The sequence below is a fragment of the Mirounga angustirostris genome, unplaced genomic scaffold, assembly GCF_029215605.1.
Source record: "Mirounga angustirostris isolate CCGP_5_RB_7025 unplaced genomic scaffold, mMirAng1.0.hap1 SCAF_7, whole genome shotgun sequence".
NCBI classification, from domain to species: Eukaryota; Metazoa; Chordata; class Mammalia; order Carnivora; family Phocidae; genus Mirounga; species Mirounga angustirostris.
Window position 1 is genome coordinate 26,915,580 of NW_026991715.1, and position 19,202 is coordinate 26,934,781.

A 19,202-nucleotide genomic window follows, 5' to 3' on the forward strand; every position below is an offset into this window, starting at 1 on the left:
AGGCAGTGCAGCCTGGTAGAGGGCCTGAGAGAGGAGGGAAGCTGGGGAAGGAGGGACACCTGGAAGGACAAGACGCCACCTTGCTTCTAGACTCGAGTCAGGGGCCGCTTCTTCCAGACAGACCTCCTGGCCTCCCAGAACGAGTCTGGGGACCTTGCTGTTCTCACCCCCTACTTGGCACTGCCTGCCGTCATCCTGGGGCTGTGTCCCTGGCCCAGGCCTCCTCAGGCCGGCGGCTGCTCGTCAGCGCTTGCTGTGCAGAGGAGGACTCGCACCACAGCGAGGGGTAAGGAGGCAGGTCGGCCTGCCAGGACCTTGAGGAGTTTTCGGGGCAAGGCACGGCCCCATCCCGCATCTGGGCCGCCCCCCATCCCTCCTCAGGCTGGAGCGCCGCCGGGTAGATGGGACTTCAAAGGGCCTGTGCCCGAAAGGGTCCAGGCCCTCAGGGCGAGGCCAGGGCAGGATCCCGGACGTCGGGGCTGTCCTGGTCCCGGGGTCTCCGCGACCGCGGCGGGGGGTGCCGGGCTCCAGACGCGCGGGCCGAGGGGCGGGTCCTCAGAGCCCCCCGAAGTGGGCGGGGCGGGCCGGCCGCGGGGCCAATCCGGGCGCTAGGGGAGCGGGGGCGGGGGCCGGGTGGAGGGGGGTACGGGGGCGGGCGGCCCGGGGGCGGGGCGCGGCGTCCAGGCTGAGGCGGCGGCGGCGGCGGCGGCGGCGGCGGTGGCTCCGGCTCCTCAGTGTCCGGCTCAGGCTCCGGCTGCGGCTCCCGCCCGCGATGCCCCACTCCGTGACGCTGCGCGGCCCTTCGCCCTGGGGCTTCCGCCTAGTAGGCGGCCGGGACTTCAGCGCACCCCTCACCATCTCGCGGGTGAGTCCGGCGGCCCCGGGGCGGCGGGGAGGTCTTCGATCTGAGACCCTGTCCTCGCGGTCCATCCGAGACCCGGATCCCCGACGTCCCTGACGTTCGAAAGCCAAGGACTGGCCAGTGCGACACACGGGCTCTGGAGGCTTCCAGGCAGGGCAGTGCGGCCCCAACCCCCTCCCTCCCTGCGCGGGGCCTGCCTGCCCTATCCCTTGAAGGATCCGCCCCCCCCCCAACCCCAGTTCACACACCAGCCTCCCTGCTGGTCTCATTTTGGGGGAGTTGCTGCAGGCCCGGGAAGGAGTGCACTGGGCCAGGGGTCTGGACAGATCTACAGAGGCCCAGAAACACTGCTGCTTAAACTGAACCCAGCCTGAGCATTTGGGGCAAAATGACTGAGAGCCCCTTCTCCTATCAAAGGTCCCTGCCAGTAGAGCTGGGTGACCCCAGGGAGGTCTGGGGTCCTCTCTGAATGTGAAAAGAAGAGCCATCCACTTCCTCACTCTAGTTCTGGTTAGACTCTCATCTATGACCTCAATCGTCCTAAGGGGAAGTGACCAAGAGGAATTTTGGGCTTCCAGGGGATGGGGAGACTTGACTGTGAGGTTGTGAGACCCCCTCCCCACAAGACCACACAAGGCCAGGGGCCACTATAGCCTCAGCCCAGTTCCTCCGGTTCCCAGGGCCATGCATTGCCCCAGGCTTAGGACAGAGGAGAGAGAGGAGTGGGCACAGCCCTGGGTGGTGGCTAATCTGAGGAGGACAGAGGAGCTGAGGAAGGGATTCAGGCCCTGTCAGAAGGGGTGCCCAGTCTCAGGGAGACAGGATCCTGGCCCCGCCTCAGGGTCCCTTAGTTTGAAGGGCTAAAACAGGGGAGTCAGACTCTGCCTTTGGGGATCCCAGAACCAGGGGACAAAGCTCTCACTCTGGAGGAAAGAGCAGAGGGGCCCTGGGGGCGTTTGAGGGCCATCCTTTATCCCCACACAGGCTGCCTTCGGGGGCCTGAGTCAGGAGAACTGAGAACCACCTTCCCCGACTGTACTGCCACCTCTCCGTGGAGTCTGCACCAAGCTGGCTGGCCTTTCAGAGCCTTCTTTCCACTGCTTGGGAGGGGGTGGGCACCCGGTGGAGCGGAGAATCATGGAATCCCATTTCTGGGGGCCAGGGTGACAGGCAGGCCCAGCTGTCCTGGGAGGCTTCCCACATTTGCCCTTACCCATGGCCACCAGGTTCCTGGGGCTGAGTGAGGTGGGCCTTTAACACATCCGGGAGCCTTTCATCTCCCACTTCCCTGAGGGAGACGGCTGTGTGTGTGCGTGTGTGCGTGTGTGTGTGTGTGCGCGTGCATGTGTGCATGTATGCCTTGCTGTGTGTCCGCCAGGGCGGGCTGGTGGGGGTGCTGTGCCGGCCAGCAGTCCAGGCACCCTGGGCGTGAGGCCGCTGACAGGCTCAGTGGCGGCGGCTGACGGCCACAGGCGGCAGGGAGCAGACACATCTGTTGCCCACGCGGCTGCCTGCCCGTGGAGAAAAGGCCTCCACACGTCACAGTGGCAGCCACCGGCGGCCTTGTTTGGAGCTGACCGGGATGCAGGCTCCTGGCAGGCAGGCAGGCAGGCAGGCTGGGAGAAGGTTTGCCAGAAAGAACCACCCCTTGTCCCCCAGAGTCTTGCGGCAGCAGCTCAGGCCCAAGGAACCAGGATGCCTGAGCCTGGATTTGGGTGGGATCTGGGAAGACGTATGCGGCTGGGAGACACAGGCCACAGCTTGCCCAGCAGGTACCTCAAGGGCAGATGATATGTGGGAGTGTTTTTACCAAGGGGGCTCGAGACCCAACCTTTTCCATGCTTCCAGGGCCTCCCCCTGCCCACCCCACTGCGGTGACAGCCACACTCAGACAGGGAGAAGGCTGGCTGCCTGGTGGAGCTGGGGCCTTACAACCTCAGCCCATGAAGCCTCAGAGAGCCCCCAAGAACACTGCCCCGGGCTTCTTCTCCTATGAACTACGGTGATTGCTGGCCCTGGCTGAGCATCCGTGGCATTCCAGGCCCCACCCCAATGGGTGTTGGTACCAGCTCCCCTGCAACCAGCGCCTGGAGTGAGCACCACCATGTGCTCAACCCATTGTGGGGACTTTTTACCCTGATTGTCTCAGGTAGTCCTCTGAGAGTCCTGACCGGTAAGGACTCCCTCTGGCCTCACATTATAGTTGGGGACACTAAGGCTCAGAGAGGCCAAGGTGGTGTATCCAGAGAAGCAGAACAGGGACAGGAACCCAGGCCTGTCTGGCACTTGCTGTGACCGTATGGGACAATACGGCCCCAGACTCTGTGACTCCCAGTCTGCCACAGTGTCTAGGCTGGGCAGAGTGGAGCAGGGGCCGGGAATGTAGCTGCTGCAGGTGAGGGGGCTGGTTCGTGCCCCAGCCTCCCAGCTGACCTCGCTGTACCCCTCTCCCTTCCTTCTGTCTATTTATCCTGCAGTCAGCAGCCAGAGGGAGAGGCCTGAGTTAAACTGCTTAGAACCCTCCATAGTTCCCAACCACCCAGGAGAAATGCCAGCTTCTCACCTGGGCCTACAAGGCCCGCAGGTCTGGTCCCTGCTTCTTCTCTGACTTTCCTTCCGCTCTCTTCTCACTAATGATGCTTCAACCCCAGAAGACTGCTTTTATTCTCTCCCAGATGAGCCATTATACATGCTGATCTTTTTACCTGTGACACTCTCTCTCCCCTGGGATGCTCTCTCCCCTCACTCCCTTTCTGCAGAAAATCACACAGTGGTTAGTGGATAAGACTTGGAACCGGTTGCCTTGGAATGAAATCCTAACTCTGCCATTTATCAATTGAGCATCCTTCTGCACTTCTCTGGACCTCGGTTTCCTCACCTCACCCAATCCTGGAGGATTCATGAGACAATGCATATAAAGGCAGTTGGGAGAGTCACGGTTTCCTGGCCTCATGCCCTCTCTGACCAGAACTCCTCGAGCTAGTGGAGCTGGCAGAGTCCCAGCCACCCCAGCTTTCAAGAACTTCCTCCACCCACAGGGTCCTGAATGCACCCCTTGTACTGGCTGAGTCATCCTGCAGCTAGCCGCCCCCCTGAAGAAAAAGACTGCTCTCCAGCGTGGGGACTGGGGCAAGGTGTCCCTTCCCCCAGGCCTCCCTTACTTCATCTCTAGGAATGAGAACAGCCTCTGTCTCATCAGTGGTTGAAAGGTTGCCATGAACTAGTTATGGGTAAAGCACAGAGCCCAGGCCATGTCACAGAGCATGTGTCCATGAAGGAGAGGGGCCTGGAGCTGGGCCTTGAGTGGAGGGTGGGATAATGCCCAGTGGGTCCTTCCCCCAGGATGACAAGCTTGTGCGGGTGCCCAGGCCCTGTGGATAAGCATTCATGGGCTATTGGCTGAGGGGGTCATGCTCCAGAAAAACATTCCTTGGGGCAGCCTATTTCAGGGCGGGTCAGCTTAGGCACTGCCCACACCAGGACTCCAGCCAAGGAGCTGCCAGCACCTCGGCTTTGTCCACTCACTACTGAAAACTGGATAAGCTGAGCCTAGCTGGGCTTCCAGGAGCTCTCAACTCCAGCAGTAGGAACGGGGTCACTGGAAGCTGTTGAGGGCACCACTGGGGAGGCTGGGTAGGAATGAGGGCACCTACAGGGCCCTGGCTGGTTCAGTTGGTAGAGCATGTGACTCTTAATCTCAGGGTTATGAGTTTGAGCCCCACATCAGGCATAGAAATTACTTAAAAAAAATTTTTTTTTAATGAGGGTGCCTAAAGTCTCTTTCCAAAGTCTGTGTGGAGACCAGGGAGAGGGCGAAGGGTGCCCTGTTGCCTGAACACCCCTGGGCCCCCTTCTCAGGCCTCCCTGTTCGCCTATCCGCAACCTCATGTGGTCCTCATCCAGGGACCAACATTGTAAGAAGCTCCAGATCTGGACACCATTTGCCTTTAATCAATAGTAGCACCGGGGTGGCCTGAGAGAGTGTCTGTCCTGCAGAGGAAGTGGGGGTAAAATTGTGACTCAGGAGCACAAGTGGGCAGCTGGAAGTACGTGGTCCTGGACTTGCTGGGGACGTGATGACACAGACCCAGAACGAAGCTCTAACAATGTTAGGGGAGCAAAGTGGTAAATGGGGTGCACAGAGTACTGTGAGAGCCCAGAGAAGAGGCTCCTAGGGGACTGGCCTGTCTGCTAAGGCATGAAGGTGAGGAGGAGTAAGCTGGTACTTAGGGTTTGAGGTCAAAAGGAAGAGTGTTGCAGGTCGAGAGAAGAGCATCTGCAGAAGCGTGGAGGTGAGAACTATCCGGGGCTGTCGGTAACCCCTGGATATTCGGTTGGTCGGGATGGAGTGTGGGGAGGTGGAGGTGAATGTGGGGTGGGGAGTAGGGATGAAAGGAAACAAGTAGGGAGACAAGGAAATATCAGGCCAAGGGGCTGCTGTGCAGTATGTCTGGGTAGGGCCCTGTCTATGGAGGGTATTTGTGACATGTCCCTGCTTTGTATGTATCTGGAGCACATGTGTCCCCGTGTGTCCCTTGCATGTCCTTCGGCACATATGCAGGCAACAAGAGTGACATCCCACTTGTCCCAGTCCCAAAGAAGCCCCTCTTATACGCCCTCACACCCTAGCAGTGCTTCAGGGGCTGGAACTGGGGATGTTTAGAGCAGAGGCTGTGGTAAGACCACTTGGGGACTCAACCGGTCTCTGGGCTGGTCCCCCGCCCAGGTCGTGTGGGCAGGAGGGCCGCACAGCCCAGGTTCTGAGGTTGGAGGGGGTCCAGGGCAGAGACTGCAGCAAGGCCACATAATGACTGACGTCCAGGCCTCTGGCTTGTCCTCTACAGGTTCACGCCGGCAGCAAGGCCGCACTGGCCGCCCTGTGCCCCGGAGACCTGATCCAGGCCATCAATGGGGAAAGCACAGAGCTCATGACGCACCTGGAGGCGCAGAACCGCATCAAGGGCTGCCATGACCACCTCACACTCTCTGTAAGCAGGTACGCACAGGGCAGGCTGGGCCGGGGTGAGGGGGGGCGGGGGGCGGGGTGATTTCAGTCTCCTGGTATGGTCCCTGTATTACAGATGAGATAGCTGAGGCTCAGAACAGTTAGCAGGTGCCTAAAGTCACACAGCAAGGGAGTGGGGAAGCAAAACTTGTCCTTGGGTCTCTCTCACTCCTAGGAGTGGCTGCCGACCATTCCTGCCACCCCACGGCTGTCCTGCCTCGGCTGGCCCCGCTACGGGCCGTGCCTCTGCCCTGGGTAAATCTGGATGCTATGGCCTGTATCATGCCATACAGCCTACATGAAGGGGAGGATTGGGGATCCCCAAGCCCCATGTATGCCTTATAAATGGTCTAGGATGGAAGGTGCACCTGAGGCTTCTGCAGCCCTAGTCAGGCCCTGGGTCTTTGTTCAGCTCTAAAGGCAGTTGGCCAGGTCCTGGCTGAGTGGGATCTCCCTTCCCCCCCGTCTTGCTTGGATCCAGGGAAGTCAGACATAACTGCTCAGCTCTGCCACGTTCACTGTTAACAGGGACTTTCCATGATTCCCCTGTGGACGCGTGTCGGCAAAGCCTCCTCAAACCACAACACGGCTAACTATGCGTTAGAGCTGGCAGGGCTGGGAGCCATCAAACATGTTAGCAAGGCTTCTGAGATAGCCTCCACGTGTGTCTGGCCCGGGTCTGGGTCCGGGTTGGGGTCAGGACCCCTGACTGTGCTCTTGGAGCTGAGTGCAACTCCAAAGGGAGTGGGCCCTGGCCTGGGAGTTCAGCAGAGCTGGGTGTAATCCAGACTCTGTGGGGTCTTAGGTACACCGGATGACCTCTGTGAGCCTGGGTTTCCTTCTCCACCAAACAGGATCACATTCTTCACCCTCTCCCAGACTGAGGTACAGTCTGGCTGGGGGAAACATCAGCACTGCTCTGCCCACGAGTGGCCTCTGTGGCCGCCCCACTTGGCTGGTTTCCTGGGCCCTGACTCACCTCCGGCCTTGATTTTGCATGGCTAAAGAAGGGAAGCCCTGGTAGTAGCGGGGTGGGGGTGGCAGCAGGGGATTGTAGGGGGCCTGAGTCAGGAGGTTCCCAGAGGGAATAATGTCAGGGGAGGGTAGCAGGATGGGGGCAGGGTGGAGGTCCCCCCTCCTTCCTTCCTTCCTTCCTTCCTTTCCTGGTCATTTGTTCCAAGCCAAGCATGGATGGAGCCAGGCTTCCCCTGACCTGTTCTACTCTGCCCCCAAATGCTGCCTGGCCATGGAGCAGGTGAGAGCACATTCTCTACTATCACAGATCTGGGTTCAAGTCCCAGCTCTGCACTTGAGAACTGTGTTATCCCCCAGCAAGTGATTTAATCTCCAAGCTCTCAGTTTCCTTAACTCCAAAATGGGACCATTTTAGGATTGGGAGATTGGATGCTTATGATGTACCAGGTCTGCTCAGGGTGAAAAGCTGGGGTCCTGTCTTCCAGCCCCCATTCCCAGTTCTCACACATGCAGATTCTGGGAGATCAAGACATGAAGGCCACCTTGACCCCCTGGGCCAGCATTTCTTCTCCTGATCACCTCTCACCAGCAAGGCCTCTGACCCTGCTCTCTGTCCTACCTGCTATGCCAGGACCTATGCTCCAAAGACCTCTTCAACGTGGTTTCTGTGGAAGATCAGCCTGGTGAGCTGACTGGAGAGAGCTATTCTGTGCCCCCACCCCAGAACTCTATCCAGACCAGTTCCCTACCTGCCCTCTTATGTATAAGGGCTCTAATCCTCCACGGACTTCTCCACAGGATGAAAAGTGAAGGAAGGGCCCAGCTTCCCTGCTATGCTTATTTTGTCTAGAACTTGGAGCCAGTTATCTAACAATCCAAGCTAACCCATACTTTGTGGGCATTTCTGTAGGCCCAGAACCTTCCTGGCATCAGCTCCAACCTTGGGCTTCTGGTGGGGTCTGTTTGCCCATTGTGTATGTTACAAGATGCAGTTACATGGCCCATCCTTGGGCTGTCATTTTGCTTAAAGATGGTAGATGTTGGGCGCCTGGGTGGCTCAGTCATTAAGCGTCTGCCTTTGGCTCAGGTTATGATCCCAGGGTCCTGGGATTGAGCCCAGCATCCGGCTCCCTGCTCGGCGGGAAGCCTGCTTCTCCCTCTTCCCTGCTTGTGTTCCCTCTCTCGCTGTCTCTCTCTCTGTCAAATAAATAAATAAAATCTTAAAAAAAAAAAAAAAAAAAGATGGTAGATGTTAGCACCTCTCAGGCCTGAAGTGAAGGCCTAGGGATGGAGATTAAATAAGCCCTTCATTCTGATCTGCTGCCTTGGGCCGCGCTCTTTGCTCTGGGTACTTTGTGCACTCTGACCTCCAGACCACAGGCTTGTACTTCTCTTCTGGGCAGAGCTTCAGGGAAGTATAAGGCCGTCTTAACCACATGAGATGTCCTAGACTGATCTCAGCAGAGTTCCGAGTGGGCGGAGGCCATAGGTGGAGCTGTGAGTTAGGGCAGTTCCTGGGAGCCTGGCTGAGAGGGCTGGGGCCAGGCACCAGTGGGGATGGTGTTGCCCTTGGGCAGCAGAGCTTGGTCGCACAGGCCTGTGGAAGGCTCTGGAGGAGAGAGGCTAGTCTGTACTGGGTTAAGGAACGGGCCACGGTGTGGAAGTGTAGAGTGAGTGTGGTCTACAGGTGTAGATAGATAGTTAAAAATCCTTCAGTGAGTTGGGGAGAGAGAGGCCGTGTTGAGCTGCTGGCCCAGTGATGAGTTCTTGGAAAGCCCCAGGAAGCCTTTTGAGGTGAATGGGGACATTATTCCCCTTCCGTCTAACCATCTAACCAGCCTCACTTCACACCCACCTGTCAGTCCAGGGTCTGTGCACCCTATGGCTTGCCTCCTCACAGGGCTACCGAATGGCAGGACTGGGCCGCAGGCCCATAGCCTCTCAGTCCCGCCTGCCCTGCCTGCCCCGCCTGCCCGGCTTATGGCAGGTTTATGATGTTTTTCTCCCTCCTGAGTGGTGTTTGGCTTTTGGTTTCTATGGTGAAGCAGGAATTTCCTAATGGCCTGTTTCCCATCTGGGCTGGGCAGACATTGGTGATGACTCTGCCGGCAGCAAGAGGGGAGGAGCACCCCTCAAAGCCTTTATGTCACCTCCCCCAGAGCCCATGGATGCCTGACCTCCAGGCCAGGCCAGAGGCTGTGGATGGAAGAGGATAAGCAGATGGGCTCCTCACTGATCAATGTGTAAGGCCTGACGCACCCTGCTATGGGCTCGCCTTCTCTTTGCTGAGGCCACGGAGAGGGTGAAAAAGTGGGGAAGCGGAGGGCTTCTGTTGTATCCTGTCTGGGAATGAGACCAGAGAGGCATGGAGCAGCTGGTGGGGCTGGAACACACAGCCTTGCCCTAGGCAGGTGGCAGATCTAGAGTTCTGTCTCCTTGCCCACAATGGCCACCATTCTGGTGCAGGGGCAAGTGCGGCAGTGGGGTCCTCTGCCATGCAGAGTGCCAGGCCTGGTCCTGGGTGGCTCTGGGCGCAGAGTGCAGCCCCTCTTGGTCCTGGTCCCAGTCATGGTAGGCACAGTAAGCAGACCTATCTGACCGTCCTAATTCCTGTCACAGACCTGAAGGCAGGAGCTGGCCTGGTGCCCCAGAGGACAGCAAGGCTCAGACACAAAGGATCCACACTGACCATGAGGCCCAGGTATGTATGGACACCACCAGGCCTGGCCTGTCAGAGCAAGCCCAGGGCAGAGGGGCCAGGCCTGGTCCATGGGTTTAATTGCACTAGATGTCTTGCTGTCTGGCTTTTGGATGCCCAGGCCAGAGACTGAAGCAGCAGACTTCTCTGGTCCATGTCCATGCCCCATCTTGTGCTCCCCAGGTGATGAGCATCTGCTGGGGGCTCTGTCTGTACCCTAGGCAGTCCTAGATTCTGAGATAAAGGTACTTAGAGCGGGCAGGAACGGGGCTAGGCCTTGGCTCAGGGCTACCACCCGCCTGGCTAGGTTTCACTCTGGTGCCTAGTGATGCCAGACCAAGAGGAAGTCACCGGGCTTGGGGTCTGGCTGGGGGGAAACTGTAGGCTGTGGAGTGACCTCAGACTGTTTGGGTACTCTCTTCTGTCTCATCTTAGCCATGGACACCCACCTGGCTAAAGCCAAACTTGGGCCTCAAGGCTGACCTTAGAATATAAGGCAATTCCTTGCTCTATCTAAGGCTGAAGTTTTCTCCTGGCCATCCTGTGATTGCACCCAGCAGACCTCAGGCCACTGTCACCTTGCCATGTATGACAGGAGTCACAACTATGATACTGTCCTCAAATGCGGGAGGGTGGCGGGAAGAAGCTGCTCTAGGGCCTCGTTTTGCCATGGACGTGAGGGGTAGCCAAGTGGGCAGGGCTGAAGTATCCAGAGCCAGCTCAACATCTCTGGGCTAGAGAGTTTGGACAAGGTGGAGATTGGACTGGTCTATGATGGAGCCAGAGCTGTGGGACTCAGCATGTGGGGCCATGGCCTTCTAGGACTGCTTGTGTCTACTCTCTCACCATGGAGGCTTCACTGTATAGAAGGCCATCTCCCTCACCATTTATCCCAATCCTCTTGTTCTGATATTTGTTCCCTACCTTGCTTTTGCTGGAATCTCAGAGGCCAGATGCTTACTACATGCCAGGGAGTGCCCATTATGAAAAGGAAGAGGCACTTAGCAACTCTGGAATGGCAGAAGCCAGGGGCCAAAGGAGTCCAGAGTAGGCACATGATTCACCTAAAGGTTCAGAGAGGACTTCCTGGAGGAGGGAGAATCCAAGCCAAGACCTGCAGGACTAGGAAGAATAAGGCCAGCAAAGAGGCGTGGAGAAGGGAAGTGTGCAAGGAATCACATGCAAAGGCTCAGAAGTGAGATTGTGCATCATAGGTTCAGAAAAAAGAAAGCTCCGAGGGTGGGAGGGCAGAAGCAAGGGATGAGGTGATGGGGCAGAACCACAGACAGTCTCTTGGTTTCCACTGTCCAGGACCTCAGCTGTTCCTGCAGAGATTTGTGGCCACACTTGTGTCTCCAGAGCTTGCCCTGGTCCAAGGGGCCAGGGGTGAGCAGGGGTTGACAAATCAGCCAGGCGGCAGGCAGCAGCCTTGTGCAGGCCCCAGCACCTATGTGAGGCCAGATGTCCCATGTGAGAGCAGGATGGACAGGGCACGAGCGCAGGAGTTTTGGAATTTGAATCTCAGCTCTATTCTGTCCTTCAGGAGAGGCTCAGGGCCAGGGCGCCTGGGGGCGGGGGGGCTGGAGAGCAGCGGCCCCTGCCCCCAACACCTTCCCTTACTGACCTCCTCAATGGCCAGGCTGCCAGTGGCTCAGGCTGGAGTCAGAGGGATTTTCTCTAAGCTGAGGGGGCTGCCCCTCAGCTACCATCCCCCTCTTGGACTTAAAAGTCATGAACTCGGGACGCCTGGGTGGCTCAGTCGGTTAAGCGTCTGCCTTCGGCTCAGGTCATGATCCCAGGGTCCTGGGACCGAGTCCCGCATCGGGCTCCCTGTTCGGCGGGAAGCCTGCTTCTCCCTCTGCCTCTGTCTCTCTCTCTGTCTCTCATGAATAAATAAAAAAAATAATAAAAATCTAAAAAAAAAAAAAGTCATGAACTCCATGGGTGGCGACAGAAACACCCCCACCCAGCCCCCGCAGGGCTGTGTCCTCAGGAACACAGACACAGGGCCCATTGTCCCCACTGTGCTCCCACCCTCCGCCTGCAGCGGCGAGTGGGTGGGCCCAGCCAGAGACATCAGAGGAGGAGAAAACCACAGTTGGCCCTAAGACCAGCACAAGGTACCCTGACATGCACCCCCGATGCAAATAGGTTCTGCAGGTCATGTAGGGTCATAGGAGACCCTTCTTCCCTCGGGCTCTACTCAGGTGGGAACACAAGGGGCATCTGGTCCAGCCCGGGGCAGAGGAAGGATGATGATAAGGGAAGGTTTCTTGGAGAGGATGGCATTTAAGCTGAGAACCAGGCGATGGGTTAAGGCAAGCCAGGTAGAGCAGGCAGCCCTCGCACACTCAGGCTGTCCCCTCCAGACCTGCAGGGAGCTGGGGTTTGGCCTCCCGGAGGTACCACCCGCTCCTCTGGCTTAGTGCCCACCTCCATCCAAGCTGAGTGCCCAAGATGCTTTTTTTTTTTTTAAGATTTTATTTATTTATTTGAGAGAGAGAGAGAGAGCGCGGGCGCAAGCGGGGAGGAGAGGGAGAAGCAGGCTCCCTGAGAGCAGGGAGCCCGACGCGGGGCTCGATCCCAGAACCCTGGGATCATGACCTGAGCCAAAGGCAGATACTTAACCAGCTAAGCCACCCAGGCGCCCCGAATGTCCCAGATTCTGACCACAGTCACGTGGGAGCTGATGAACAAGCAGGCAGTTACCCCATTCTGCTGATTATCCCACTGAGGCTTCAACAACCAAATCAACAGCTGCAGATACTCAGAGAGGGGGGAGCACGTGACACCAGGTGCACTACCACACAGAGCGGGGGACATCCAGGACTAGGAATAGGAACTCAGGAATGCCCATGACAGCCCTTCATCCAACAAGCATCTGCTGTGTGCCAGGCACTATGCCCAGTGCTTTACACGCAACTGTCTCATTTTTATCCCCACAAGGAACTTAGGATGTAGAGACCATTACAATCCCCATTCAACAGATGAAAAAACAGATTCAGGGAGGTGGTAGAGGTGGGACTCACCCGAGACTGAGGTCACCATGTGTATCCTAACCACTGAGTTCAGACCGAGAGAGGCGGCTGCATGGGTGGCCGTGGGAGGGGCAGTGGCTTTGATGACCCTGCTGGGTGAGTGAGGGCCTCATTCGCCAGGACCTTCTGACTCCCCTTCCTGTCCCAGCCTCCTCCGTACCAGGCCCAGCCCTGCCCCCACAGCCCATGGCCCATCTGGTCCCCATTACAGGCCAGGCCAGCCTTGCCTGCCTGTCTGCCCTGCAGACACATGTGCAAAAGTGATCGGGTTTCTCAGAGGCTTTTGTTCAGCCCAGTGGGGAAGAGGGCTTTCCTACTGCTATCGCCTCATTGATAGGGGCCCACCTGGGCAGTGGGAGACCCTCCCCTTTGTCTGTTGAGGTGGGGGAAATGGGGGCACCACCCCCACTCAGTGGCTGGTCCGCCCTTTCCTCAAGCTCCCACCCAGCTCAGAGGCTGCAGAAAAAGCAGCAGCAGTCGGGACAAAGCTCTGCAGGCTCCGCTGTGCCCCAGTGCTGGAGGCTGCCTGAGTCCGATACAGGCTCTTACCCTTTAGAGTAGACATCTTGTCCCTACCACCTAGTCTCCTCGTCCCCAGTGTAGAGCAGAGAGGAAATTTGCATGTCACCTCCCAGGCTGATGCTGAGACCCACCTTCCTGTCCTGGACTCTTGTGCCTTATCCTAAAGTCAGGCTGCTCTGGCCACCAACCTCCTCCCAGCCATGGAGGCTACTATTACGGTGGTCCCAGGGTGACCAGCACTGGCTCTGAGTATATGAGACTGTGTATGTATGATTAGGTATATGTCAGTGGACTGGCTAGACCTTGTGTGCTGTCTTTGTGCATGTGTTTGTCTGTGAAAGTTCTTGTGAGAGTGTGCATGCCTGTGTGTGCCTGCAAGCTAGGGGCAGCATAGCCTTGGACTCTGCAGAGACAAAGATCCCCAGTCCCCATTCAGATCCATACCCATGGAGATACCTCCCTTTTCTCCTGAGCTGAGGACACATGGTCAAGGCATTTCCCCAAATGTTTCAGCCAAGGGCACCAGGCTGGCCATGGAGTGGTAGGGTGGGGATCTTTAAGGCCTGGCCCAGCCACTGCCCCCCATCTGCTTTGCCTGTAGAAGGGCCACGCATATCGCCCTGCAGAGCATGAAATGGAGGCAAAGGTACAGGCCTGAAAGGGGCTGACCTCCCAATGACGCCTTTGAACCTCAGTCTGCCCCCCACCCCCATTGTGTGCTTTGGGCACACAGTGATTAATGACTCTTCCTGGCTGCAGGACAGGGCTTTCTTTTTCATGTTCCCAGCTATGGGCCCCGACAATACCCAGCACGGTTCTGGCAGGTGAGAAGGCCTGGCACCAGGACCATCTCTGCAAGGAAGCCACACACTCTGCTCCAGTCACGCTGGCCTTAAAAGGCTACTTGGAATGGTCGTGCCCCAACACCGTCCATCACAGGCGCTGGTGGTCAGAACCACCCCATGGCTCCTGTGCCAAGGTTGAGTCTCAGGCACTTAGGTTTTTGTGTCTGACTTTCCACGGACATTTCTCATTTCTTCTGGGGTTGAGCCAGGCCCAAGTTTCAGCCCTTCCCTGGCTGGGCACCACAGCCCGGAGATGCCAGAGCAGGGGTAACCAGCCAACATCCAAGAAGGCCTGGCAGAACGGGGCAAGGATGGAATGTATAAGGAATGGCCAGAAGCCCTACCCCAGATGGTTTCTCAGTGCCTCGGGCCCCTCTCTCTCGTAGGATGGCAGTCCAGCGACCAGCAGGAGGCCCTCAGCCACCGGGATTGGGCTAGAAGATGGCAGGCCAGGCCTGGGACCTCCTTATGGGCAGCCATCTCACCTCCCATTCCATCACAATGGCAGCAGCAATGAGGCTACCTTACTGACCCAAATGAGCACCCTGCATGTGTCTCCACTTCACAGGTAGTACAGAGAAGTGGCCTTCGAAGCCACACCCAGATCCCATCTTAATCCCAGATCTCTCAGATCTCCCTGGGTCACATCTTGACCCCTGACACTTGATCTTTGGGTCTCAGCTGGTTTCATTCTGAAAACCTCACCAGACCCCTGTGCTGGCAGGGGGAAGGCTGGTACCACAACCGTGTCCCTTGGTGCATCTCTTTTGCCCAGCGCGGACACAGCCAGAGGCCTCCCACGGAGCCGTGACTGCGGCGTGGACCTGGGCTCAGAGGTGTACAGGATGCTGCGGGAGCCGGCCGAGCCCTCGGCTGCGGAGCCCAAGCAGTCAGGCTCCTTCCGCTACTTGCAGGGCATGCTAGAGGCCGGGGAGGGCGGTAAGACTCCCGCCACCTTGCCCCACCTGCCTAACCACTCCCTCGGGTGCCCTGGAGAGCCCCGCCCCGCCCCCGCCGCTTTGCGACCCCCCTCCCCCACGTCCTGCCCCCCAGCCATCTACCCCTGCCGCGTCTCCTCTGAGCGGTCCCACACCCCTCGCGGCGCCTCAGTGTCCCGATTCCCACTCCACCCCTGTCGCGGCCCCCTTCCCCTCCAAACCTCGTCCCCAGTCGCAGTGCTCGCGGTCCCGGAAGCTGGGTCCATCCCACACCGCGCAGAAGTGAAGTTCCCTTTTCTGACCTCCGCACCGGGCTCATGCCGCTTGCGCTCCGGCTTTCAGGGGAGCGGCCTGGCTCCAGCGGCCCCCGCAACCTCAAGCCCACGGCCAGCAAGCTGGGCGCTCCGCTGAGTGGCCTGCAAGGACTGCCCGAGTGCACGCGCTGCGGCCACGGCATAGTGTGAGTACCCTCCCCTGCTTCCCCGACCCCGACCCCGGCCTTCCCCCCGGCCGCGCCCGAGGCCCTGGATGGGAGCGTGCTCGCGAATCCGTCAGTCGCCTGAAGCAGTCCTCTCCTGGTCTCCCCATCAGGGGCACCATCGTCAAGGCGCGGGACAAGCTCTACCACCCTGAGTGCTTCATGTGCAGCGACTGCGGCCTGAACCTTAAGCAGCGCGGTTACTTCTTTCTGGACGAGCGGCTCTACTGCGAGAGCCACGCCAAGGCGCGCGTCAAGCCACCCGAGGGCTACGACGTGGTGGCGGTGTACCCCAATGCCAAGGTGGAACTCGTCTGAGCTGCTTCCGGAACCTCCCGTCCCCGCTTCTGCTTTTAATGCCCCGGCGCGGCCCATGTAAATATGTGTTTGCCCCCTGCCTCTCTAATAAATTCCCTCTGTTCGGCCTTGAACATGTCAGTGCCTCTGTTCAGGTGCCAAGCCTGTCCTAGGCACCGGGTGCACTGGTGGGCATCACAGGTGCTGTGCTGTCCTCAAGGAGGCCACGGCCTAGATGGGTGGCAGATGTAATCCACAAGGGGCAGTTATAGTAATAGGGAGGTGAGGTCTGGGGTGCTACAAGTGATGTCACGCCAAGGGGTCGGACCTCGGTGGAATCAGGGAAGGAGCAGAGAACTAAGGGGTGAGGAGGGAATTGCTCTTCAGGGTGAGGAACTGTGTGTGCACAGGTATGACTAAGGTGAGCACAGACAGGAGAGGTCCCGCCTGGCCACCAGCAGAGCGAGGGCAGCCCCTAGCAGCTGCAGGAAGGATTGCGCAGCGTGGGAAGATCACCGGGACTGCCGTGGCGGGGGGGGGGGGGGGGGGGGGGGGGGGGGGGGGAGTTTATCTGCCTCCTGGCCTTCTCAGCGGCGGAGTTCTCACGGGTTTCTCCCTCTCTCCTCTCCCGCCCCCTGCCCACTTAAAGTATTCTCACCCCGACCCCTTCTTCTTTCCCCTTCCCCTTTCTCCCCAGCAGGGGGCGCGCTTAGAGAGTGTCGGGGAGGGGCAGTGGGAGATTAGAGAAGGCGAGGCGGGAAAGGGGGGGTGGGGAGAAAGGAAGAGGGCCCGGGGCCGCACCCTTCGCTTAGCTCCTATCGCCAAAGCCAAGGGTAAACACAACCCCTTCTCCGAGGCCTGGCGGTTACAGGGTGGTGGGGTGATCTGGAGCCTTTCATGGCTCGGTTGCACAAGCCTGCACAGACTCGCACTTATTAAAAATATAAATGGTTATCAGAGTTGGTGAATTATAGCTGTTCACACGCAACAAACTGTCCCGGACTCCGGGTCACACGGATCTAAGCTCTCCACAGGGCGCTCCGGGCCGGAAGCAGCCTCATCTACTCAGTCCCGGTTTATTTAGGGAGCCCCGACTAAAGAACGTTTGTGCTATTTTCAATTTTGTACTATCGCAAACCACAAAAGACTTATCAGTTCACGCTCTTACCATCAGCACACGACAGTACCCTTTTCCTTCATGCTCTTGCCAACACAGGATATTATCTTTTTTTTTTTTGGCAATCCGATAAGTAAAATAAGACACGTACTTGCTTTAATTTGCATTCCTCTGATTACCGGTGATGTGCATTCATTCGACTAATATTTCTTGTGTTTGCTCTTGGGCACTGACTGAACAGTGGGGAACAGGATGGTCTTCTCCCTCCAAGAGTTCTTCTTGCGTGAATTGCCCTAAACCCTTCACTCATTTTCCAAGGCTTATTTAACTTCTTAGTGTTAGGACCTTCTCATATTTTTTAAGAGTCTCTGTTCCTGGACTCGATTCCACTGACACGATCGCATTGATTTAATTACTACTGTTGTAGAGTTTAATATGCCAACCTCTCCTTCTTGTTCCTCATTTACTAACTTGTCAAGGCTGTTCTTGTACATTTCCAACTGTCAAGATTTAGACTCAGTCATGTCAAGCTCTGGAAAAACAAACAAACAAACCAACCTTTTTGAACTGTGACCCTGTCTCTACACACTCCCTTGGTAAGAACTGCCCTGTCCTGAAGAATACTGTGATCCGTGCTTAGTCTGCATTTTTTCAGGGGTTGTGTACATAATCTCGTAAGGAAGACACAGGTCCAGGATCCCCAATTCTGAGGGCCCCAGCCCACCTGGCCCGGACCCAGCGCTTATTTCTGCTTGCTTCTCGTAGACATCGTGTTCCTGCTTTAAGTCGTTCCGAGAGGCGCCTTCCAAAGGCTCCTCCCGCCGCCGCCTCCCCTCCCTGAGGGCGCCCAGGCCCGGGCGGCGGGCAGGTGCCCCCTGAGAAGTGAGGCGAGGAGAGAGAGGGCTGGAGTCCTGGGCCCGGGTCCTGCGGACGACCTCGTGCCCCGCCGCGCGCGTGTCTCCTTCTGCTCCGCGAGGGGTCAGACGGCGAGCCGGGAGGCGGGGTCTGGAGCGGACCGGGTGTCCGGGCTGCGGTGCCGCGCGCGCGCATGCACACACACACGCACACACGGACACACGCACGCACGCACGCGCGCACCCTCTCCCTCTCGCCCCCTAAAGCCGCTCGGGAGTCGGGTGGGGCCGGTGGAGGCCTCTGCCCTTTCCTTCCCACCCGCCTCGCCCCGCGGACACGGTCCGGGCCCCACCCCGTCCTAGGCGGGCGCAGAAGGGATGACGGGCAGCCGGGGAAGCCAGTAGGCGCAGGAGTAGGCGGAAAAATAAATACCCGAGCCACGGGGACGGACCCCCACCGCTCGGCCAGGCTCAAACTCGCAGACTCGGCTCCCCACTCCCACCCGCCGCTGTAGATCCACCAGCTACCTGTGCTAGCCTTAATCCCGGGATGCGCAGCGAGTGACTGCGTGACAAGGTTTCTGTGACCCAGGGTCCCAGTTCTGAGACAGGGCGGCCGACTCTCAGGAGGAGACACAGGTCCAGGATCCCCAATTCTGAGGGCCCCAGCCCACCTGGCCCGGACCCAGCGCTTATTACTGATCCCAAACCTGCCCCTCTCTCAGGTCCTTACCTCAGAGGCCTGCAAACCAGAGATTTGGCTATCATCTGCACCCTCACCCCAGCCATCACATCCTACCCACCACTGTGTCTGGGGTTCTGCCTCCCAACCATTTCTGGGGTCTATTTCAGGGCAGCTGGAGCATTCTCCCACTCCCTTGTTCCATGGATCCCTTCAATGCCCCCAGAGCCCTCAGGATGGAGTCCCTGATCTATCAGTTGTAGGCCTAGCATTTCAAGCCTCTCTGACTCATGCTGCTGACTGCTTGGTCTCACTTCCTCTGCTACACCTTACCATCCTGTCTTTGTATACCTCTCAGATGTTCTCTCAAACTCAAAATGCCTTTATTCTTTCTTATCCATCCAGCAAACTCCTACTCACTCTTCAAGGCCCAACTCCACTGCCCCCATCGTCCCCTCCCTTAGAACAAAGCTTTGGCCCACACATCCCCAGGCAGAGTAATTCCCATCCACGTGCCCTCTACCCCACCCCTTCCACTCCTACCCCATGCTTCTGGGCACAACCTATTATCTCCTTTGTCAGAGCCTGGCCCAGACCTATGTCTGTTCTACCCAGACCCTAGGCCACTAGGGGCAGCACCACGCACCTCTTCCCCTACACACACACACACATACACACGGCCTCCCTGTCTCCCATCATCTTCCTCCTCACCTTGCTGTACTGGTTTTTGCTGGCGTACTTCCTAAGCCCGCTGGGGAGGTAAGGCCCAGAGGGCAACTATATCCCTCATATATCCTCAGCCTACCTCTGGCATCCTCAACCCCAACTCATTCATTCAACTAATTATTTGCTAAGAATCTACTATGTTCCAGGAACATAGGGAATTGAAAA

General features: G+C 58.0%; 1 protein-coding gene across 4 annotated transcripts; it reads left to right on the forward strand.

The window, feature by feature from the left end:
* Positions 1-671: 671 nt before the first annotated feature.
* PDLIM4 (PDZ and LIM domain 4) lies at positions 672-15,792 on the forward strand. Of its 4 annotated transcripts, none has more exons than XM_064595878.1 (7): positions 672-865; positions 5,707-5,858; positions 9,462-9,543; positions 14,332-14,513; positions 14,670-14,884; positions 15,226-15,343; positions 15,475-15,792. In XM_064595878.1, exons 1-7 carry the CDS (start codon positions 773-775, stop codon positions 15,677-15,679), a joined length of 1,047 nt encoding a protein of 348 aa, XP_064451948.1. In that variant the 5' UTR covers positions 672-772; the 3' UTR covers positions 15,680-15,792. The 4 variants fall into 4 exon arrangements, with proteins under 4 accessions (XP_064451948.1, XP_045748292.1, XP_045748282.1 ...); XM_045892326.3 differs by having other exon boundaries at positions 673-865; positions 14,721-14,884; XM_045892336.3 differs by lacking the exon at positions 15,226-15,343 and having other exon boundaries at positions 14,721-14,884; positions 15,475-15,681.
* The last annotated feature ends 3,410 nt before the right edge of the window (positions 15,793-19,202 follow it).